General features: G+C 35.2%; 1 protein-coding gene across 1 annotated transcript; it reads left to right on the top strand.

Moving 5' to 3' along the window:
• Window positions 1-521: 521 nt before the first annotated feature.
• Window positions 522-1,766, top strand: LOC132295094 (uncharacterized). The gene has a single exon (XM_059793176.1). The coding sequence runs from the start codon at window positions 800-802 to the stop codon at window positions 1,346-1,348; it is 549 nt and encodes a 182-aa protein (XP_059649159.1). The 5' UTR covers window positions 522-799; the 3' UTR covers window positions 1,349-1,766.
• The last annotated feature ends 23,764 nt before the right edge of the window (window positions 1,767-25,530 follow it).

Below are 25,530 nucleotides of genomic sequence, written 5' to 3' on the forward strand. Positions count from 1 at the left end.
ATGGGATGCTTGGTGCCTATTAATTGAAGGAGAGAGGGCTTAGGTGTACTGAGTTAAATGGATGTGCAAGCTATTGGTTTAATATAAATTTTATTTTTGGTTTATTGCATTTATATTACATCCTAGATACTTAAAAAAAAATAAAAAAATTATTTAGGTCATTAAAGTTGTATGATTCTCCTAATCTTTTCTAATGCCGTGGCAAAATATTAGTGAAAAACTTGAATTTGGTGGACACTTCTAGTGATTTTAGAATCAGAAAAGCCCAATCCACCGAAAGATGATACCATACCCACATAACCAAACAACATTTTAGTCCCCACAAAAGTAATTTCCAACTAAAGAATGAAAACGACATTTTAGTGACGCCGTTAACAAAGGCGAACGGAAAGACCAAGCCCCAACGGAAGAAATAACAGTCGCCGTCAAAAACGCAAAGAAGTGGACCCCACGGACGACCCAGTCTAGGTCAGCCACTCAAACGAGGCGGCCCCTTTCTCTCTCTCTTTCCATCCTCTTTCCTTCTCTAACCACACCTTCTTTCTCCATTGTTGACTCGCTCACTATATATTTCTCACCCATATCATAATTTTCTATCTCAAGCACAGAACAGAGCCAAGAACACGTTTTCTACATCCTCTTTCTCCTCTAACACACAGAAAAGAGAAGAGGGAGAAAAATACATCTCATTTAAACATAATTTTCCGTTCATTTTCTCTCTCTTCTTTCTCTCTCTTTCTAACCTCATCGTCATCATTGACAGATAACAACTTCCTGTTTTTAAGTTATTTATTTATTGATGGGGACGGAGGTATTACGACCGCAGGATTGTTTGATCGAACGGATCGGAGTAGCTCCGGCGGTGTTTCATCGCCGGCGGAGCTTCTATGGAAACGGGAACCCGAACCCCAGCTTCAGAAAACCGGTTTTCCGGCAAGGTCAGAAGAAGCGATTCAACTATCCATCAGAGCCGTCGATCTCGAAGAGATCGTCGGAGGATTTCAAGCAAAATTATAACCACCACCACCACCATGTGATGGGACACGTGGCTGTATTAAGAAGAGGTGAGTCGCTTGATCTGAAGATGAACGGTGAGGATTTGATAGTATATGGTACCGAGAGGTCGGGTCCGGATCCGGAAATGGTCCGGAGAGAGATCCGGGTCGGGGACCTGAGATCGGCTCTGGCCGCGGGCGGCCGGTCCGACATGTACGCCGGATCGGCGTTCGCGATGTCGCCGTCGCCGAGCTCGCTTCCTTTGCCCTCGTTCTTCAACAAGAAGCAAGTCTCGGAGATCGCCGATGACTCGGCAAGTAGAGATCTGAGACGTTTGCTTGGTCTCGCTTGAACATGGTTCTTAAAAAATTGTCTCTAATCTCACTTTGCTCGTTCTCTAGATCTGATCTTTCCGTGATTTTTTGAATGGAGAGAATAGATCTGAAAATGGAGAAGAATATTGTGGAAGAGATGGTATTTGTGAACTGGTTTTAAATATGACGGGGTAAATTATGAATTATGGAATAGTATGGGGTTAATTTGACAATTAGGTGTTTGTACTAATAAATGAGGAATTGCAAGGGGTTGTTAATTTATGGTTTGTAATACCTCTGGTGAGAAGTGCAAATAGTTTGGGATGGGATTGAGGATATGTGAATGTTCTTGTGCTCTATTGTTGTAGATGTTGAGGAGTGTTTGTAAGTTATGTGTATCTGTATGATTATCAGTAAAAATTAAGTTAAGGAAAAAGCTGGGCTGATTTGGTTTTATTTGTTTAACGTTTGAATTTTCAGTTGCAGTTCTTTTTTGTCGGAGTGTACAAATGTCGGAAGAACCCATGTTGGACCAACAACATAAATTCTTGCAAATATATATATTAAATAAATAAATGATCAAATTCTTTTAAAAGAAAAGGAGGAAGTTTAAACAAAATAAAAAAAGAAAAATGTTAAGTCTTTTAACATCAATTAACAGTTAGAAATAAGTCGAAGATATATTTATTTATTTATTTATTTATTTTAACATGATCAAACAAGTTGTATTTAGAAAATTAACAGTTAGAAATAAGTCAAAGATATTTTTATTATTTTTTATTTTTTATTTATTTTTTTTAACATGATCAAACACGTTGTATTTAAAGAAAAAGTGTAACAAAATCATCAGATATTAAACACGTTGCGATCTCGGGTCGAGTAAGCTCCCTTACTATTATTGACTTTCTTCATTATTATCATTTAAATTCAGCAATAATTAATAAACTTTATTTTTAATACCAAAAATTCATGCAATAATTAGTAAACTTACTTTTAATATTTGATTCTACTAAAGTTTACTTTTAATCTCAGATTCTATGTGCCATATTCTTAATAAATAATCTCCTTGTTTGGATACCTCTTTTTTCTATACCTAGGTGGCTCTCTCTCTCAACAGTAATCTCTCTCTTGTGTACTGTCTCAAATTCTTTAAGAATGCTATTCTAAAAAATTTGCAGTAGAAGAATGTTGCTACGATCACTTTTGAGACTGGTTACACTTTCCTTGATATGTGCGGGCTTGTTTCCTTATTAAGAAATTATTTTCCCAAAGGCTTATACTTGTATGGCAAATTGTTTCTTATAATTAAGAAATTATTTTCCCAGAGGCTTATACTTGTATGGCAAATTGTTTCTTATAATTAAGGAAGTAGTCGCTTATTAGGAATCTATTTTAGAGTTGAACACGGAGTTGATAACTTTTTGTCAGAAAAAATATGGAAATCCTTGTTCAAAAAAGAATGTGTTGGAGTTAGGCAAGGGCGGATCCAGAAATGCATAATGGGAGGGGTAATACCATAGTTAGTAAAATACGGTACGAGTACGAAAACGTACTAGTATAATTCAATTTTTTTTTTTTTAAATATGTTTAAAAAATTCGGGAAAAAAATACGGTAACGTAAAAATACGAATACGGATACGTACGTATATAATACGTTATATACACTAAAAATTCGGAATAAAAAATTCGACTATATACATCTTATTATTTTCTTATATATATGATTTATTTATAAGGACAATAAAGAATATGTAACAAATAATAAAATAAATATATTACAATTGACACTATCACAATAATCATAAAAAAAAATCATAAGTATATAATGTGATACTTTACTAAAACATCTGAAGAGTGTGGTGATCTACAAATTTCTAAAATAATAATAATAAAGATATTAACAAAATTTAGAAGATCTCACAATAAAACAAAAAATCTATAAATATCTACAAATATCAATAAAAACTTCCGATTCTTCAAGATTATAGTGTTTCATAATTATAGTGTTCCACAAATATATATATATATATATATATATATATATATATATATTTCATTACTTTGATTAAAGATCATAATTGGAGTGACAACAATAAGAGATTGCATAACAAATAACATTATTTTAATTACTTAAAAGATAATGGTTATACCAAGCAAAAGATGGTAGAAAATACAATAATTTGTGTTTCAGAAAAAGACGCTATTAGAAACGTGAATTTCGTGAACGAAAAAAAAAAAAAAAAAATTAGGTTACGAATTAAACGGAGCAACAAAACGAATAAACGCGTTAGATACGGAGTGATGGAAAAAAACGCGTATTTTACCGTATCTTTCAACTCTGATCGCAAACGCAAATATTTTTCCAAAATTCGTACGTATGCGTTTAATTCGCGTATCATACGCGAATTAACTAACTAGGGGTAATACTACTAAAACATTTTATTTTATTTTTTGGGATTAGGCTACCTCTAATAAAAAAAAAAAAAATTGTTTTTTTTGGGGTGGGCTCAAGCCCACCAAGGCCTACCATTGGATATGCCTTTGGAGTTAAGTGATAAAGGTAGGGAAGAAAAAAGGTTTGGTGAGTGTTGTGGAGAAATGATAAAGTGTATGTAATACCGAAGGAGAGATGTAACCCCAAAAGATGATGAGTGAGAGAATGGAGGCTGGGCAGTTTCTATAGTTGTATATTATTTTCTTGATTCATAATAGTGAAAGTTTTTCTCTCCGTAGACATCGCCCTAAAGGATTGGGTGAACTATATCAAATATTGTGTTGTGCTTGATTGTTATATTCTTCTCTCCATATATGCAAGTTTGATGATTCTGTGATGATATGCTTCTACTGTGCTTGAATAAAGGGAGATTTAATTCCCAACAATTGGTATCAAAAGCTAGTTGGAGGGAGTTAATATTCTGAACAACTTGTATCTAGGGGCGGAGCCAATTAAGGCCGAGAGGGGGGCACATGCCCCCCCTCACCTTGTTCCAACCTACTATACATAGGTACATATTTTTGATATATTTATATATATATGGTAATTTTAAATAGTGCCCCCCTTAAAATTTTCAAATTCTTCTATTTTCCTTTTGAAAAAAGAAAAAAAAAGTTACATCCCTCCTTCAAGTATACCATATATTTTTTCTTTTCTAATTTTTGTTTCCTTTTTCAAAAAATTTCTTTTTTGACTTATTTCTTTTTATTGATGACATTTGTGATTGTATATAATTAAAATATTATTAATTAGTATTTTGATTCTTATATTTGTAACTATATTTTTTTTACAGTATTTATTTAGCATATTATTTTACAACAATTTTTTTCTTGTTTGCCTTTTGATTTAAAAAAATTATACTTTGTATTTGTCATTTTTTTTTTTCAACAAGTGCATTTTGCCCCCTCTGAAATAAAATTCTTGCTCCGCCCCTACTTGTATCAGAGTTGTTAGTGGACTCAGGGGGTTCAACCTTTATTAGAGCCAAAGGTTGGTATGGGAAGTTTGTCAGAGCAAAAGGTCGATGATGAAATGTCTTGGAGATTTAATCTGAGATCATTATGGTATGAAGATAAGAGGAGTGTATAAGCCCATGAGGAACAAGTCTTAGGACTAGAAACCAGAGAGTGAATACTAGTTCCCAAGATGGGGTGAGTGTGAAAATTGTGTGGATAGATTGACTGAAGGGGTTTGCTCTTAGCTAAAAAAGAGCAGGTATGGATGGAATGTGTGGGGTGTAGACACCTCATTTTTCCTTGACCCCTCCGGTTGGTTTTCAACCAAATTTGACCGTCAAATCATAAACGTAATCTTGCCATTATTCTCAGAGCACCCAAAAATCTAAGGATAAACCTTAAGTTCAACTCAGTCAGAGGTCCGTAGCACTCGATTGCCCTAATTCAAGAAAAGGGGCAAAAAAGTTATTTTACACTAAGTGAATTATAAAAAAGTTATTTTACATTAAGTGATTTATTGCAAGGATTTCAGGAATCTAGAAGCCTCAATGATTGGAAATATACTTGCACATTGTAGGTAGATCAATAGGAGTAGTGCATCTGCATTTTAAGAGTGGGAGGAGCTTAATATTAGAGGACTGTCTTTATGTGCCATATGGCAGATGCAATCTTATTTCAGTTTCATCTTTAGTTTGTAAAAACTATTGTTACTTTTAGTAAAACTGTTTCTATAAAGTTGAATAGATGTGCGATTGCTTCTGGTGCATTGAAAGATAGTTTATATACTTTAACCCTAGCTCTTATTATGCACATGATGTTCAGATAAATGTTGCATTTTTTTATATTGAATGTTAAGAGAAATGTTGTTTCCTCTGAACTCATTGTATCTTTGGCATCTATTATTGGGTTATAATCAATCAAAATGGGATTTAAAGATTGGTTAAAGAAGGTTAATCACCTTGTAAGGCAGAGGAGCCTATACCAACTTGTGAATCTTGTATTGAAAGATAGATGATTTGAAGGGATTTCTCATCGAAATGATATAAACTTAAAGAACAATTGGGGTTTGTACACATTGATGTGCATGCGCTTGTGAACATCAAAGCAAGATTACTTAAGTTTTGGATATATTTACTTGATACAACACAAATTTGAAGATTTTGGTATTATTCCGAGAGCATTGGACTGAGGTGGAGCGAAGATTAGATAAACTTATCAAAAAACTTCGATATGATCAAGTATGTGAGTACTTCTGGGGATATTTCAAAGACCATATGGTAAATGAGGGTATTATTTACCACTGTACCAGTTATCCGCCCTTGACTAGCCTCAACAGAATGGAGTGGTAGAGAGGAACATTATTTTACTTGACATGGTCAGATCTATAATGAGATATGCTACATTACCTTTATCATTTTGGGGTTTAACATTAGAGTCGGCAATGTACAACTTGAATTGCGTTCTATCTAAGTCTGTTTCAAGAACACCATATGACTTGTGTCTTGGACGGAAACCTAGTCTGAATCACTGCGCTGTAAGGACCCACCTAAATAAATATTAAAAATTAATAATAAAATTATTTCATTGGTGGAAACATGATGTTACCATGTGCCTTCCCATATAGGAATATGGATGAGAAAGTCAAAATTTACCCACCAAAAGAATTAATGATTATGATTTAGTCTTATACGAAAAATTTAAAGCTATCTACATTTTAATATTTTTAATTTTAAAGTTGAGAATGAATTGAAAAAGGGGGAGATGGGTAGGGCAAGAAGGGTTACACCATTGGAAGAGAAAGAAAAGAGATTGTAAAAGGCTAGTCAAGGTAAGTAATTGTGTATTTTCTTGTATTAGGGTCTAAATTATAGGTGAATAAACAAAAATTAGAAGAGGGTTTTTAAACTTTGGATCTTGATTCATCTTTAGAAGCTAGTTTAATGGAAGAAATTATGATGTTAATCACATAAAGTTAGCAAACTTACATAGAGGTTTGAGTAAACCTCATAACTCTCCTCAAAAGTGAATGTTCTCTCACTTATAGAAGCTTACTATTCTCTCTTTTACGACATTTCTTCCATGTAGGTGGACTTGTCTTTAGAAATCACCTATATACCTCCATGAATGACCTTAGAGAGAAAGAATATTTGTCTTCACGCTCTAATGGTGCCCAAAAGAATACTAATGACACATGACCTCCATGTATTTATAGACACATGGAGTGAAAATATCAATTCTTAATCTCTATAAATAAAAGTGATAACTCTAATCTCATATGTAATACCCCTAAATTTTTTAAGGCTTTTATTTATTTATTTATATTTCATTTTAATTATCTACGTGGCTATGTGAATTATTTGTTGTGTTGACCTTGTGGGCTAGTGTGTGTGAGCGTGTGCAGGTGGCACTAATAGGCTAACACATTGGGCAAACTACAGGTGCACAATCCCACATTGCCTAGGTATGGATGGGGCAAGTACTACTTGTAGATTCAACACCCTTCTATGACACAACACATTTTAAAGTCGTGATGGTCGTGAACCTACCAGAACTCCAGAGTTAAGCGTGCTTAACCTGGAGTAGTACTAGAATGGGTGACACCCCAGGAAGTCTCTGGTCCGGGGGAGCCAAAAGCAGACAATATTTTGTCTGGGTAGGGTGAGCATTGTTATAAATGGTATCAGAGCCTGACCCAGCCGGAAGTGGGGCCAACGAGGACGTTGGGCCCAAATGGGGGTGATTGTGGTGACCTTGTGGGTCAGTGTGTGTGATCGTGTACAGGTGGCACTAGTAGGCTACCACACTGGACAAGTTACAGGTGCACAATCCTACATCACCTGGGTATGGATGGGGCAATATGTAGATTCAATACCCTTCTATGACATAATTTGTTTTAAAGCCGTAATAGCTGTAGTACTAGGATGGGTGACCCCCTAGGAAGTCTTTGGTCCGGGGAGCCAAAAGCGGACAAGAAATTATCACACTCTCCTTACAGAGGTAGGAGGAGGCAATTTAGAAATCAAATCTACTTTGGCTCTATCAACTTCAATACCTCTCTCTGAAATGATATATCCTAAAACAATCCCCTTTTGAACCATAAAATGACTCTTCTCCCAACTAAGAATAAGATTAGTTTCCCTACAACACTGGAGTACTAGGGACAGATTTTGGAGATAGTTTTCGAATGTAGATCCAAAAATAGAGAAGTCATTCATAAAGACCTCGAGAAACTTTTCAACTATGTCCGAAAAGATAGACATCATACACCTCTGGAATGTTGCTGGCGTATTACACAATCCGAAAGGAATCCATCTATATGCAAATGTACCGAATGGACAAGTGAAAGTAGTTTTCTCTTGATCCTTAGTATCAATAGCCACCTGATTATATCTGGAATATCCATCTAAAAAACAATAATAGCTCTGGCCAGCCAATCGCTTTAGAATCTGATCCATAAATGGTAATGGAAAATGATCTTTTCTAGTAGCAGAGTTGTGTTTTCGGTAATTAATACACACACGCCATCCAGTGGTGGTGCGTTATGGAACTAATTCTCCCTCAAAATTCTTAACTACGGTAATACCTGTCTTTTAAGGTACTACCTAAGTAGGACTCACCCACTTGCTATATGAGATGGGGTAGATTATTCCCGCATCTAGCAACTTCACAACTTATTTCAAAACCACCTTATTCATATTAGGATTCAATCTTCTTTGGAGTTCCTGAGATGTTCGGGAATCCTCCTCCAAATGAATTTGATGCATGCAAATTGTGGGACTAATTCCTTTTAAATCAGCCACACTCCACCCAATAGCCTCTTTATTTTGCTCAAGAACTTTTAAAAGACTACTTTCTTGGAAACTTGTAAGATTGGAAGCAATGATCACCGGGAGGGTGTCATTTAAACCCAATAAAGCGTACTTGAGCTTGTCCGGTAGTAGTTTAAGCTTAAGCTTAAGTGGAGACTCTAAAGAAGGAATAGGTGGAGTACTAGAAAGTGGAGGAAGAGGCTCGAGTCTAGATTTCTATGGAGGAAAATCTGTGATAGGAGTGGAATTGAGTAAAGAATTCACTTCAGCTATTGAAGATTCAATTTTGAAGTTTTCATAATTGAAGTGATTTATATAAACTTTTAAAGGATCATTGGATAAAATAGTTGGGAGTGATTCCTCAACCAACTCATTAATAACATCAAGAAAGAAGCATTCACTATTATCGTGGGGATGATGAATAACATTGAAGATGTTTAGCTTGACTTTCATATTTCCAAAAGATAAATCCATGGCTCCAGTTAATGCAAGCATTTGTTGTGGCTAGAAAAGGATGCCCAAGAATGACTGGAATATACTTTTTGGAATTATGGACCGATTCTGTATCAAGAACTAAGAAATCGATTGAAAAAAAAAACTTGTCCACTTTTATGAGTACATCTTCAACAATACCTCGCGGTTGTCTGACAGAACGGTCAGCAAGCTGTAGAACAACCAACGTAGGTTTTAACTCTCCCAGACCTAGCTTCTCATACACAGAGTAAGGAATAAGATTAACACTTGCTCTAAGATCAAGAAGTGCTTGCTCTATCACATTGTTTCTAATGATGCAAGAAATTGTAGGAGCACCAGGATCTTTAATCTTTAAAGGGGTGTTGTACTTGATAATAACACTGACTTGCTTGATGAGACAAATTTTCTTAGGAACTTGACTTTTAGATTTTCTCTTGAGAGTACACAAGTCCTTTAAAAATTTGGAGTAGGCTGGAATTTACTTTATAGCATTAAGCAAAGGAAGATTGATTTTGACCTGTTTAAAGACCTCCATCATATCTTGGATTTTCTCCCCTTGTTTACCAAAGTGGGAGGGTTCCTTGAGACGTTTAGGATAATGCGCTCTTGGCTCATAAGCTGTCTCAAGGTTAGGAGTAGATGAAGAAGTGTCTCCACCTTCAACTCCTGTTGTGGATTGTGGAATAGAATTTGAAGAAACATCCTTGGGATATGGATTATGAATGATAGGAACAATGGGAACCCTAAGCCTGTCTTTTTCTTCCTATCCTTTTTTAACTTGATTATCAATTACTCTACCACTCCTCAATGTAGCAATAGCTTGAACTTGTTCGTGATGAATACCTAAGGAAATGGTTTCATCAATCATGTAAGTCTGCCCTTTCAGGTTGGCTACTGGCTGACTAGGCAGCTTTTCATTCTCTATTCGAGATAAAGTACTCGCTATTTGCCCAACTTGTGCCTCTAACTTTGCTATGGCTTGTGAATGAGAATTAAGAAGTTGGGTATTAGGTTTAAGATCAACAGGAATATTGAGTACTTAATCCTTAAAAATAGAATTTCTAGGATGAGGTGGAAGATTAGGGGATTGAGTGGGTTGATTCCTGAACTGAGGTAGACGATAAATACCAGATTGATTGAAAGAGTTATTTTATGGCATAGGATTGGATGAATTTTGATATTGTCCCTGTGATTGAGGAACAGTGGTTCTTTTATTTTGATTACGCCATGATAGATTTGGATGATCTCTCCAGCCAGAATTATATGTAGAAGCATATGGATTGTATGCTGGTCTAGAGAATGCAATATTCACTTGCTCTTATGGGATCTCAGATGATTGTCCCATCATAGGGCAAGTGTCAACAAAATGGGAAGGATTAGCACAAATTGAACAAACTTCCTTTGGCAAGGCAGTTTGTGGATTAACAATAGGAGTAAAGCCAGATGATAAGATTTGATCAAACCTACGGGCCAAGGCTTCTATTTGAGCATCTAACTCACTAGATTTGTCTTCCTCATAGAGTTTTTCAACTTTATGCATTCCAGGTGATGACCTAGACCTAGAGGAAGACGCATGTTACGTTGAATTTTCACTTAGGGCCTCAAATTGTTCCCAAGTGTCAGCCGGACTCTTACGCAGAAAGGCTCCATTACTAGATGCATCAACCATATTTCTATAAGAATTAGAAAGACTATCATAGAAAATCTGTATTAAGTGTCATTGAGCAATATCATGGTGTGGACACTTTCTTAGAAGATCATTATATCTTTCCCATGCATCATGGAACTGTTTCCCGGGATTTGGGAAAATGCCATAATTTCTCTTCTCATTTCACAGGTTTTACCCACTGTGTAATACTTTTTCAAGAACTCTTGTTGCAATATCTCCCATGTAGATATGGAATTTGGTGGAAGGGTATGCAACCAAGTTATTGCTTTGTCCTTAAGAGAGAATTGGAAAAGTCGCATCTTGAATGAATCATTGGTAAGAGTGGTCAACTTGGTAGTTGAACACAATTTCAAAAATACATCCAAGTACGTATAAGGATCCTCTGTTGCAAACCCATGAAAGGTAGGAAGCATTTGGATCATAGCGGACTTGATCTCAAAATGGGTTGTATCAGCATCCAGAAATACAAAACAATAAGGAGAAGTATATGTAGTAAGAATAAAATGATCCCTCAATTGTGGTTGTGGAGAAACAGGTGGCACCTGTTCTCTATTACCATTACCATTACCATTGCCATTACCCGGTGCATCACGATTATTAGCCATGTTATTAGAGGAACTTCCTATTGTATTCAAATGTTTTTAAAGTTTTCTTAATTGACTAAGAGTTCTTTCTATTTCAGGATCATGCACTAAAGGTTTTGACCGAGTTTGATGAGTTAAAATGCATTAATTCCACTAATCCTAAAAGTGACAAAAATAAAATTTTTTCAAGTAAAAGAAAACAACATAAACGCACAGAAGGTTTAATAAACCGAAACTTTTTATCCCTTAAGCGTTTTTGTCCCCACTGCTAATTTCCTGTACCTGAAAAGAAAAAGAATTAAGGTGAGATATTAGAAAGTCCGAAGACTGGTAAACCAAAAATAAACTAATTAAAAACTAAACTAAATAACAAATCTCCCCGGCAACGGTGCCAAAAATTGTTGTGTGTTGTTATTTCCAATTTATAAAATAACCATTCGTAATAGAACGAATCTTTGTAGGATAGCACCATAGAGAGGGTGTCGAACCCACAGGGAGATGAGTATTTATATTCAGCTTGTAATTAATTTCTATTGGTTTACAGGTAACTGGTTGAATTGTTTGATTGGTTGTCATGGTTGTAAACAGAAATTAAACTTAAAATTAAACTAAAGTGATCAGAGAGAGAAAGGTCTTAGGGCTTTAACTTCACCATAACCTTCATACTATGGTTAATTGTTTCAACTCTGGGGATTTAACAAATTATGTTTTAAATGAATTGAACTCAATAACATTCGTTCAATTCTGGTTTTAAAGAAAGATGTTTTATAAGATTCAGTTAACTATAACTTATCTGCGGTTAGCATGGACTATCCACCTACCTACTCTAACTACTTTAAATACTTTGTAAATAATCCATCTTTTCTAAGCATAGACTATGAAAACATTCTTTTATAAAAAACATTGAAACACCATTATATGCCCTTTATTTTTATGTCTGGCAGGGCTCCGCCAGATGCCGTTCAATAAGAATAGGTTGAGAATAGAAAACAAATTGTTATATCTAAGATAAAGTAATAACAATTTGAAATCTTTTTAAAGCATTAAATCCAATTAAGTTGTCTTAATTGCTCACAGTCATATTATCAAAAACATAATATACATTAAAATATCCCAGAGTTAAGAACAATCAAACCATAGTACTAGATTGGGTTACATCAGTGCCTTAAGAGAGGAATTAGCTACTCATGACGATGCCGAATATCATCCGTGTTGTAGTTGTCTCCATCGTCACGGACGACACTTCTCTTCTCAGGATCTTCACTTTCTAAGGTTATGAAAACCCTAAAAGTTGTCACCACAGTATTAGCCTTAAAAATAATACGAGAAAAATGGACTCCTTCTATTAAGGCCTATGCCTTCTTTTATAGAAGAAAATAAAGGTGTGGTGGGCTTTTAGATCTTCTGGCCCATCTGGAATGAGATACGGCTTGTAAAGAGAGTAATACCGTAATGTAAATCTGATCTGTCATTGAAGGCTCGAGCTTTAAGAAGTAGAGCTCGAGCTTTGAGGTTCAGGCTCGAGCATTGGGAACAAGGCTCGAGTTTCTTTGGATTAGTGCTTGAGCTTCAAGGAATGGTGCTCGCTCTTCACTTTGACCATTAGCCAATTTTCTTCAACTATTTTTTGAAGCGTCTTTTCCTTCAACACTTAAAATATTTTTAGGGTTTATCTTTTTTAACATTGCTCGATCCAAGCTTCATGGGCTCGAGCACTAGGTACTAGGCTCAAGCTTTAAGTACTCAAGGCTCAAGCTTTGGATGATGGTGCTCGATCCTTGAGGTCTGGCACGAGGCCCTGGGAGCTTGGCTCTTCCATTTAAATCAACTTTTCAAATTCCGACGTCTTGTGCTCGAGCTTGAGGGTCAAGGCTCGAGCACCCTGGGTTAGGCTCGAGCACCCTTAGTTAGGGCTCGAGCTCTGGAGGTACAAGGCTCGAGCTTCAATGCCTTATTGACTTTTCTTCTTTTACTTGCAGGGCTCGAGCCTTAAGACTTGGGCTCAAGCTTTGGATCCTGAATTCTTCTAAACTTCACCATTTAAGCTCTCGGCTTGCTCTGAATGATCGGCAATGACTATGTAAGCTTTGATATCAGTTTATTCATCATAAAGTTTTGGTTTTAACCATTTCTCTGTGAAAGTACCTATAAACACATATTAAACATAAATTAGTCTAACAATGGATAGAAGTATTACTTTAGGCCTTAACATACGTATATTTAGGGGCACGAATATACAATATTCAATGTTCATCAGAATGCAGCTTATTGAAAGAATCAGCATCACATGATCTTATTTCTGAAAATGAATCCTTGAAATTAATTATTGAAGACCAAATTGATGGTCTAACAATGTTTACTCAAGGTACAAAATTTTTGGAACTTATGCTAGGTAGCCAAAGAAGTGTTTTTCATAAACATGGATTATGATCTGATCCTTTTGACAAAAATGGATGCCTATTGAAAAAGCGAGAGCCTTTGGTTAACTAATTTGTTAAAAATGAAGCCAAAAATATTAGATGTAACTATTGTAAAAGAATAGGTCATCTTATCTAAGATTGCTCAAAGAAAAGGCTGAAAATCATAAAGAAGTGGGTTCCTAAAGCAATATACATGCCTCTACCTAACTCTTACGGACCCAACAAAATTTGGGTACCAGGTGAAGATTATTCAAAATCTCTTTTATAGGATGGTTTGAAGGCATCCTCATCATTTAAAGACAAGTGGTTTCTAGATAGCGGATGTTCAAGACATATGACGGGCGCTACTCAAAATTCTTTTTTCTAAAAGCATACAATGGAGGAAACGCCACATTTGGAGATAATTCTAAAGGTAAGGTGATTGGCATCGGAACCATAGGTATTTCTTCCTCCTTGTCTATTGATAATGTTTTACTTGTTGAAGGATTAAAGCATAATTTATTTAGTGTTAGTCAACTATGTGACAAGGGTTTTGATGTGATTTTTAAAATGGATAAATGCATTGTTAAAAAGAATGAAACTCAAATATTTTGTGTCCCTTGGAGTGGTAATGTGTATACTCTGCTTTTGGGTGAACTTCATGATCAAGATGTTAAATGTTTTATGTCATCAAATGAAAACAGTTGGGTGTGGCATAGAAAGTTATGACATGCTAGCATGAATTTGATCTCAAGATTGTCTAAAAATGAGTTAGTCAAAGGTCTCCCAAAGACTAATTTTTCAAAAGACAAACCTTGTAGTGCTTGTCAAATAGGTAAGCAAGTCAAATCTTCTTTCAAAAGTAAAAAAGGATATAACAACTTCAAATCCTCTTAAATTAATTCATATGGATTTATTTGGGCCGGAGAAAATTGCTAGTCTTGGTGGAAAACTCTATGTTTTTGTAATTGTTGATGACTACTCTAGATTTACTTGAGTATTCTTTCTTATATGCAAAAATGAGGCTCATACAATTCTTTCAAAATTTTGTAAAAGAGTCAAAAACGAAAAAGAGTGTAAGATTAAAACTATTAGAAGTGATAGGGGGTAGAAAGTTTGAAAATCAAGACGTAAAAAGATTTTGTGATGAAAATGGCTATAATCACAATCTTTCGGCACGTAGGACTCCTCAACAAAATGGAGTTGTTGAAAGGAAAAATAGGTCGCTTTAAGAGATGGCTAGAACCATGCTAAATGAACATAAATCACCTAGATCTCTATTGGCCGAAGCCATTAATACCTCATGCTATGTCATAAATAGAGTTGTCATTAGAAAAATTCTTAACAAAACACCTTATGAATTATGGAACGAAAGGAAGCCTAATATAGGTTATTTAAAGGTTTTTGGGTGTAAATGTTTTGTTCTTAACGATAAAGATAATTTAGAAAAATTTGATGCCAAATCCGATGAAGTCATTTTTCTTGGCTACTCTTCTAGAACCAAAGCATTTAGAGTCTACAATAAGAGGACCTTGGCTGTGGTTGAATCTATACATGTAGTATTTAATGAATCCACAACTCCACCTATAAAGAGTATGATGGACAATGAAGAAGAGATTGAACTTGAAAAGGGTTCCAATGAACTCAATGTAAATGAGTCTCCTATTGAGCTTGAGAAAAGTATTAATGAATTCAATGTAAATGAGTCTCCGATTGATATCTTTTAAAAGTCCAATTCTAGTAATGACATCTCTCAAAATAAAACTACTCCAAATGAATCGAAGTCAGTTCATAATCATCCATTAGACCAAGTTATTGGTGATCCATCTAAAGGTGTTAAAACAAGGTTACAATTAAGAAATAGATGCAGTTTTGTGGCATTTGTTTCTCAATTCGAACCTAAAAATATACATGAGGCAAAAAATGATGAATCTTAGGTTTTAGCAATGCAAGAAGAACTTATTCAATTCAAAAGGAATAAAGTTTGGCATCTAGTCCCTAGACCTCAAAATAAAATAATCATTGGCACAAAATGGGTATTTAAGAACAAAAAGGATGAATTGGGAACTATTGTAAGAAACAAGGTTAGGCTTGTTGTAAAAGGCTATAACCAAGAAGAAGGTATCGATTATGAATAGACTTTTACACCCGTTGCTAGACTTGAGACTATAAGAATGTTGCTTGCATTTGCATCTCACAAAAATTTCAAATTATTTCAAACGGATGTCAAGAGTGCTTTCTTAAATGGTTTTATAGATGAAGAAGTAACTATAGAACAACTACCGGGCTTTGAAAACTATGAAAGTCTAAACCATGTTTATAAATTGTCTAAAGCTTTATATGGTTTGAAACAAGCTTCTAGAGCTTGGTATGAAAGACTTAGTGGGTTTCTACTTTCAAATGGTTTTGGTAGAGGTAAAATTGACAATACACTTTTTACCAAAAATCATTGATGACAATTTATTGTTCATTTAAATTTATGTTGATGATATTATATTTGGATCAACTAATGACTTGTTAAGTAAAAAGTTTACCCCCTCCATGCAAAACGAGTTTGAAATGAGCATGATGGGTGAACCCAACTTCTTCTTAGGGCTGCAAATTAAGCAAACTCTTGATGAAATTTTTGTTTGCCAATCAAAGTATACTAAAGACTTACTAAAGAAATTTGGCTTGGAGGATGCCAAACATGCTAAAACTCCTATGAGTCCATCCTTAAAGCTTGATAAGGATGAGAAAGGCAAAGATGTCGATATTAAGAAATATAGAAGGATGATTGGAAGTCTTCTATATTTAACATCTAGTAGGCTGGACATTATGTTTAGTGTGTGTTTATGTGCTAGATTTCAATCTTGTCCCAAAGAGTCGCATTTAAATGCAGTCAAATGTATATTCAAATATTTGAATAACACTATTAACTTAGGATTATGGTATCCTAGGCATACGTCCTTTGAACTTGTCGGTTTTATTGATGCGAATTTGCCGGATGTAAAATTGATAGAGAAAGTACAAATGGTGCCTGTCACTTTATAGTTCAGTCCCTCGCGTCTTGGTCGTGCAAGAAACACAATTCAGTTGCATTATCCACTATTAAAGCTAACTATGTAGCTACTGGTAGCTGCTGTGTATAAATCTTGAATATCAAACAACAGCTTGAGGACTTTGGATTGTTCTACGACAAAATTTTTATCAAGTGTGACAACACCAGCGCCATTTGTATATCAAAAAATCCCATTCAGCACTCTAAAACAAAACACATTGAAATTAGATATCATTTCTTAAGGGATCATGTATCAAAAGGAGATATTGAATTGATGTTCATCAGCACTGAAAATCAATTAGCCGACATTCTTACGAAGCCACTTCAAGTAGATAGATTTTGTACTCTTCGACGGGAAATCGGAATGACCATGGAAAGCGAGATTCTATAACACCTGATAAATCATTCATAAGGTTGCTTCTGTACTTATTTCGGCAGACCGAAACGTCACTTCGGCCGTCCGAAATAAGCATTTCGGCAGACCGAAACTCTATTTCGGCCGATTAAAATGAGCAGGTCAAAATTGCTTCAGGATACAAACCGGCCGACCGATGAAGTCATTATGGTCGATCGATTCTTCGCGGCCCATAGATTTAAAAGCTCAAGTTTGGCTTTAAGTAACCGCGCGAACCCTTTTTCTCCAAAAATCAATACATCACCTCCCTCTCTCTTACGAAAGGCATCTATTGAACTGCTTCCTCTCTCCTCTTCGCTTCCAAGGTAAGATCCAAACACTCCTTCTCAAATCGATTACTCCTTTGATATTCCTTGATTGGTATCCTTTATTCTCTGTGATTATGATTTTTATTTTTTATTTTTTTTATTTTTTTTATTTTTTATACGAAGCTATTTTACACCTTTACCATCTAATCCCTCAATCCAGAAAACCCTCACTCTTTGTAATGGCCTCTAAAAGGAATCCCTCTGGGTTTGCCCGAGGATTAGAGAAACGCACCAAGCTTGCTCATGACCATAATGCCGGAGGGTCTGAGCCACCCAATCCTGAGCAACTCGAGCCTTATCTTGCCCCAACAATGCGTCTCTACAAAGAACCCAAGTTCAAAGAAACCTATGAAACGAAATTTTTTTATAGAACAGTAGCTAAAAACAAATTTTTCCGTAAAGATGAATGTGAAGGCTTGATTTTAAACATGTATTTACTGTTTGATAGAATTGGATTAGGAGACTTTTTATCTCTGCAAGTTCCATACTATCCCAAAATAGTAAAGTTGTTTCATACTCATCTCCAGAGAGTGCTAGGGCAAAACACCTTAAATTCCTTCTCGTAGGCACTAGCATCACCCTTACCTTGTCTGATATACGCCGTATTCTTAATATACCTCAAGGAGATATCATTTATTATACTGCCTATGATTGGTATAATGGGGAAGGGTTTGACAAGCACCAATCAGTTTAGCAAATGAGCCAATATCCTACTGAAAACACTGACAAGATAGTTACAAGTCAGTTAACCATGGAAGCTCGACTTATTTACCACGTTATCATACATACCATACTTTCGAAATTTGGCGAACACTCGGATGTGTCCTCTATGGAAGCATTCCTAATTTGGTGTGTCCTAAACGGGAAAAAGTTTGACCTTGCCTTTCTAATCTTTCATCACATGCAAGATTGTGCTAGGAAGAAGAACACGCACCTATTCTATGCCATGGCTTTTACTATGATATTCCGAGCCAACAAAGTAAGGATCGTAGGAGAGGATGAAAAGAAATTGACTAATCTTCATAGGGTTGACAAATATCTGCTTGGCCGAATGGGTCTCAAAAAATTTGAAAACAATACTTGGTATGACCCTAAATATGGTGATCCAGCAAATGTGGGCCAAGAGATTATAGTTATGGTAGAGCAACAAGAAGAAAATATAGAGGTAGATGTTGCAGAAGAAGAGGAAGAAGAAGAGGTAGAAGGAGAAGAAGGAGAATAAGAAGCAACTAATGATCATCTAGCTCCTTCATCAGAAGAAATCTCCCTTCGTGAGCTATTATTAGAAAGTATTGCTCTTTCTAAACAAAAAATTAACATTGGCAAATAAAATAGGGAACACATTTTAGCTCTACGCGAATGAGTTAAAGAAGTCGCAAATGAAGTCGACCTTGTAAAGCGCGACCTTGCTGATCTTCAAGCTACGGGACTCCCTTATTTCTGATTAGTCGTTTGTTATGTCCCTCCCCACCTTTTTTATTATTGACAAAGGGGGAGAAAGGATGATGTGTTTTGATGTGTGTTTTGGTCTTTTGGTGCTCAATGTCTCTATATATATGCTTTATGTCTATGCTTTATTGATGTCTAAGCTGTATGAGAAATTCTTTTTTTTTGGATGTCTATGCTGAGATATGACATTATTGATTAATTATTCTAATGTAATGGATGGTTTGAACTCATATCAATCATGTGTGGGATGTTTTGAATATGTTATGAGAAATCTCAACTTACATATTATGATAAAATAGATGCACAAGGAAATGGGGAGATTTGTAATCTCTTACATGAATGATTTCATGTTAAAAAATATGCACATTGATAGGGGGAGCATTGTTCAATACTTTTACTTTTATTTATTGAAAACATCAATGAATTATCATCATAAAAAAGGGGGAGATTGTTGACCTTTAATCTAAGGCTTTTGATGATTATAATTCATTAATGATGTTCTATGTATTCTAATGTCTACCTTAGACAAATTACAGATCTGAGCATCCATTAAGACAAGACATTACATATAAAGTACAAATGGAAAGGAGCATCATAAAGATACAAGAAAGGTTACAATGGAATCAAGGCTCAAATGGAAGTCAACTAGATCATGTCAAACAAAGGAATCAAGGCTCCAATTGAAGTCATCAATATCATGCCATATCAAATGGGGTAGCTAAGGTGGTGAGCTTTTAGGAATCTTTGTTAAAGTATGTATGAACATTTTGAAGCTCATATATCTAGGGTTATACATTAAATCACTTACATCATAATCAAGAAACATAAAGAATAAAATCTGTAAATTAAAACAAGTTTCTTGAAAGTGAAGTTCCATTTCGGCCTACCGAAATGGAAAAACAATTTGAATCGGACGACCGATTTGGGCAGTAGCTAAGCTAAAACTGAAGTCACAATCGGTCGACCGAAATGTCATTTTGGATGACCGTAGTATAGCTGCATCAAGGCCTCATGCTATTTCGGACGACTGAAATAAAAGCCTAATTCATTTCGGCCGACCGAAGTAAATAATACAAGACAGCCTCAAGTTATTTCGGACGACCGAAACAAACTGGTGATTCATTTCAGTCGACTGACTTTGCACAGATTCAAATTTGAACGGCTATTTTGTCTCAAACTGTGTGTCCAACAGCTATAATATGTATCAGACTCATCTGAAACTATATATATAATGAGTTGTTGTCTAAAGAAAAGTGTGTGGAACATTTGAGACACATATTTCTGAAATCAAAAGGTCATTCAACCAACATTCATACATCACATATTATCAATAAAGTATTAAGCTTCAATTTATTCATACATACTCTAGAGTGAGCTGAAATTTGTACTAAAAATCTGTGAGAGATTATCTTGTATTACATTTCTCTTCTTCAAACTTTGTAAGGACTGGTGTGGCCCAAGGAAGACTAGGAGAAGGTGTTTCTCTTAGCAAATTGAAGCAAGGAAGTGCTTCTTGTAAAATGTTTGCTCTCTACCTGTAAGGAGAAGCCATAGTGGATTGAGAAGTCTCAAAAGGGGTCTTAAGCCAAGGAGTAGGAGTTTCCGAACCTCGCTAAAACTGCTGAGTACATGTTTGCAATTTCTCTCTCTTTATCTCTTATATTTATTACTTAAAGTTCAGCATGTATAATCATTTGATAAAATGATATTCTGTTGCTTAAAACTCTGTTTGTTTCATTGAACAATTGCTGAGAAAATTAGTCTAATACTTGCATTTTAATTGAAATAAAAAATTGACCATTAATTGCCAAAACTCTATTCACCCCCCCTCTAGAGTCATTACTTGGGCAACACTTGCCATTTTCTTTCCTTCAATGAATTAATAATTGACCTGGTCCATTATACTATGGACCCAATTCAATTAATTCATAAATTAATTTTTTACTTCACTAAAAAAAATTAATTAACCCCAAATCAAATAGTAAATAACCACTAAATCAGGATCCTGAAGGCTCCGCCGAACAAATCAAAATAATTACTAATTAATAAAAGAGTCTATACTTCTCTCATGATTAAAAGTCAAATGCCATGATGATGATAGAGAGTAATTGCATATGATAGCTCTCGGAATATATCTTAATCTAACACGGATCTAGTTCAAATCTTAGTTAAATAAGAGTCCATCCTTAATTATCGACTATAAACTGTTTATGATTATTATTTATGTTCTTGTATTGATCATTATCACATACATATAAATATCTCTTTTAACCAAGTAGATAATATTAATTTCGTAATGAATTGAAACATAGTACATTTTCATTTACCAATTGTATAGCGCATAAATATTATTTCAGATAAAGAACATATGTCTCTATAATCCAAATAGAAATTCGCCATGTCAGGCATACAAATCCCAACAAGTCAAGGTAAGTAATTGTGTATTTTCTTGTATTAAGGTTTAAATACTAGGTGAATAAACAAGAATTAATAAATTTGTTGATTTCCTCATTTAATCACTATAAAAATTATTTGAATAATAAATCTTATAATAATAAGTGTTGTTAGAATGAATTAGTTCTTTAAATGTTGAATGATCTATTTGAAAAGTTTAGATGCACGTTGAAATGCCTTTGTAGTTCTTTTACTTGTTTTAAAAGTATTTTGAGAATTATTTTGGAATTTAATGCTGTTGCAAGGCAATGATTGTTACTTACATTTGATTACCCTTGTTCAGTATTTGAGAACTTATGTAATAGTGATAATAATAGTATGTAGTAGCGTAAAAAAGGAAAAAGAAAAGAAAAGAAAAGAAAAGAAAAGAAATGGTAGGATGTTGTGAAGTGGCTGGTGTGCATGTGTGCTAGTGGTGTATTATGATGTGAATTAAGTACTAGTGTACATTAGATAGGTGATGAATATGAGTATTACATTGCATATATATATTTGTATTATATGTAAGGGTTAATTTTACTGACACCCTTTCATATTTGGCTAAATATCACACTAAAATATCTTTCAAAAATTATTATTACTTAGGTCCAAAATGACTTTTGGGTCAATGACACCGTTAAAAAATATATGAAAAGGCAAATTTACACCTAATTTTGTAATAGCTTTTATTCCAAAAATATCAACAATTTAAAAGGTCTATTTTACCTTCATAGATTAGTCTGACCAATACCGAGCTTTTTATCTCTTAGGGCATCATCATCTTACCAATTATTCTGTAAAAGCACACAGAGAGATTGCACTCTGTTGGCTCCAATAAGTGCGTTTTCTTTGTTTTTCTTTCTCTCATCTATTTGAGTTTAGAGAGATTGCTTACTTTATTAGCCCCAATAAGTTCCTAGATCTAGATATTGAAGGGAAGAAAAAAAAAAATCAGTCCTTTGTCAAGGATGATATATTCCAAAGAATCTGGTTTGTCTGACTCTTTCGCCGCTTTTGGGAGTTTCGGCGAACCTCGCCACTGCGAAAACTAGTTTGGGAAAGGACCACCAGAGAAGGAGCACCACCAGCGCGATTCTCCGGCAACAGAAATAGTAATAATAATTCTTATTGGATATTGTTTTTTCAAAATAAAAATTTAATGTGAAATAATACCAATACTTGCAGCCGGAACACCATCCAAGATAATGCTGGAGCACTACCACCAGTCGTCGTAACAAGCGTTGCAATTCGGTGTTAGTCCAACGTAGCTCAACAGCGTGATTCTCTGGCAACAGAGCCTGTACAACGACGATAATTTCCTCAATTTGCACACAAATTCAGAATCCAAGATTTCGTTACTATTGAATTAGTGGCACTAGAGATCAGTTATTCATAGTAATCCAATTAAGAATTATCCACTTTGTCCAAAAACTCTCCACTTGCCACCAGCTCGGTTGGTGGTGGCGGCATCTGCTTTTACTGCTCTTTCCCATGGGCTTCTTCAGCTTCACCTTTCCGATCATGGTAGTAAATGAATCAAGGTAGTTTCTCTCTCTATCTTGTTTTGGAGATTAAGAACCCTAATTTGAAAATCAATAAAATAGAATTTGCACAGAGATGTGGGTATTGGGCTCGATGGTGACAGCGATGCAACTCCAACGAGGCAGGGTTGGTATTCATAGTGGTTGTGAATTGGGACTCAATGGTGGGTCACTAATGCCGACGGCATTAGTGATGGCGAGGGAGGAGAGGTGGCAATACGATAGATACATACAACTATATAAACATAATTGTAATTTTTAAAAATATTTAGAGATATTGGAGTGCTGCCCCAAACACATCACGAGTTTGAGATCGTTCTTGTATCAATCATGGTGCCGTCGACGACATGCATATATAAAACCTATATATATATATATTTATATATATATATATATATATATATATATATATATATATATTGTAAAATTCTTTTGGATGGTTGATGAGTAAATTTGGGAAAAAGTATCGGTATTTCGATCTTTTAAACAATTTTTTAAAGTTAAAGGGAATGTTGACAAAGTTAAAGGGTAACAGTGTCTTTTCATACGTAAAAAGTGTTTAGCATCATTGCAAATTAATGGTTGGGGTGTGAGTGAAAAATGTGCCAAATATTTGCAACGTGAGTGATAGTAATTTTCGAAAATTATTTCAATGTGATATTTAACCAAATCTGAGGGGGTGTCAGTGAAATTAACCCTAATATTAATTAGGTGTGTTGGACTGAGATTATGAGAGTGTTGAATAATAATAATAAATAGGTATATATAAAAAATAATATATATAATTAAGATTGTGCATTTAATTAAGTGTTAGTAAAATAATTAAGATTATATTATAACATTTAAGGGGAAAAATCACATGGCCCCCCTATACTATCATTTTCGTGCAAAAAGCCCCCACGAAAATTACACACCCCCCTGAACTATAAAAGGTCATCACATTGCTCCATTTCTATTCAAATCCGTTAAGTTGCCGTCCAAAAGGGAGCGCGTGACACACAAGTGCTCATAAAAAAAAAAAATACCTGAAATACCCCCAACATCTCCCTTCCCTTTTAGTCTGTCTTTATATATATGTGTGTGCGCGCGCACGTGCATGTGTGTAACTGTTATATATATATAAATATGTGTGTGTGTGTGTAACTGTTACCATAATGCAAGGATCCATCTTTGATCCATTTAAAAATCAGACTGAAGCATTATAATCGAAGCCCTACGCCGCGAAGCTCTGAAGGATCCACACATCATGCAACCGTACAAGAGATTATAAACCGCAACATCTAGCAATCATTATACTTAATATCTCTCAAAATAGCTAAATAGCAAATCTTCCAATGACTGCGTAAACACAAGTCACTCAAACCATAAGGTGTACTATCATGTACTCAAGACACAAATCCCAAAAACATAGCTCAAGAATTAAATAATCAGACCATTAATTGCATCGAACACGTAGTCCCGTAAAAAACGCCTCATCACCCGAAACAAACTATTTGAATCCATAAAACACAATCATCTCCAACTGAGAATCTTTTTCAGACCAAAACCACACTATTGCATTGACGTAACGCACAACACCACACTCTCACTGTCGTTAATCACTCAAAACAGTCATTGACCTTTGAACCGACATCGTGTTTTAGAGGAACTGATTCGGGAGAATTGGTTGGCCAGGCCATTCTCGTCATCAATCCGATCTCAACACCAACGTTGTTCTCATCCTTAGGTCTAAACCTCAAAAACAGTATCACACACAGTCCATAAGACAACCATAAGAGTTATTCATTATACATTCACTGTTTTACGCAACCTCAACTGCTATACAATCATACACACTGCTCTAAGAATCCCAATTATACCTTTATCATGTGACTTATAATGAGCTGAAAGTAATGCAGTACTGAATGCCACAATCAATGTCTAAGTGTAAAAGCTTTCCGGTCTATTCCTAACAACCCGTACTAGAAAAACCCTATGACATAATTCGATTCAGTTCTTACCTTATTAAAATATTTCATAAGACTATTTATTGCCTACAGCCTCAAAGCCAGAAATAATCAACACAGTCACCCCTCAAAGGAATCACACCTTTATTTTTCTAATCACATAGTACTAAGATGATACCGACGCTTGTCCTCAAGACATTGCTCACGCCAAACATCTATGAAGACATCTGGCACCTAATTATCCTCGAACTTATGATTCATGATACATCCCCAGCCATCACCGTTAGCATCAGATAATAGGAACACACAATCACTACTCGGCAACCCATGCCTTATATTCCACCGGTCGTGACCACCCTCAGAACAAGCGCTACATAAAACCAAAGGCTTTACCCATGGTCCTCAATCTGCACTCGGACTAAACCTTTAATCATCCTACTCATCAACACCAGAATATTAAGTCTTAACAACTCTATCACCATTCTTCCTGAATGACTGCTTGAACCCTCATCCCATCGAACAATAAGCCTGTACTAGTTAATTTCCCTCTTAGCATTTGTAGGATGATACTAATACAACGGGAGAGCATATATCACGCTCGAAACTCCCTACGACAACCACTAACTCTCCACGAGAATAAGAATCTATGTGCAGCAACGCCATGCCAACAAATCCCAAAAATGGAAATGAGCACTGTGGTTAT

Source organism: Cornus florida, unplaced genomic scaffold, assembly GCF_030987335.1.
Source record: "Cornus florida cultivar Cherokee Brave unplaced genomic scaffold, ASM3098733v1 CherokeeBrave_3.0.0_Hap2_Chr01, whole genome shotgun sequence".
Classification (NCBI taxonomy): domain Eukaryota; kingdom Viridiplantae; phylum Streptophyta; class Magnoliopsida; order Cornales; family Cornaceae; genus Cornus; species Cornus florida.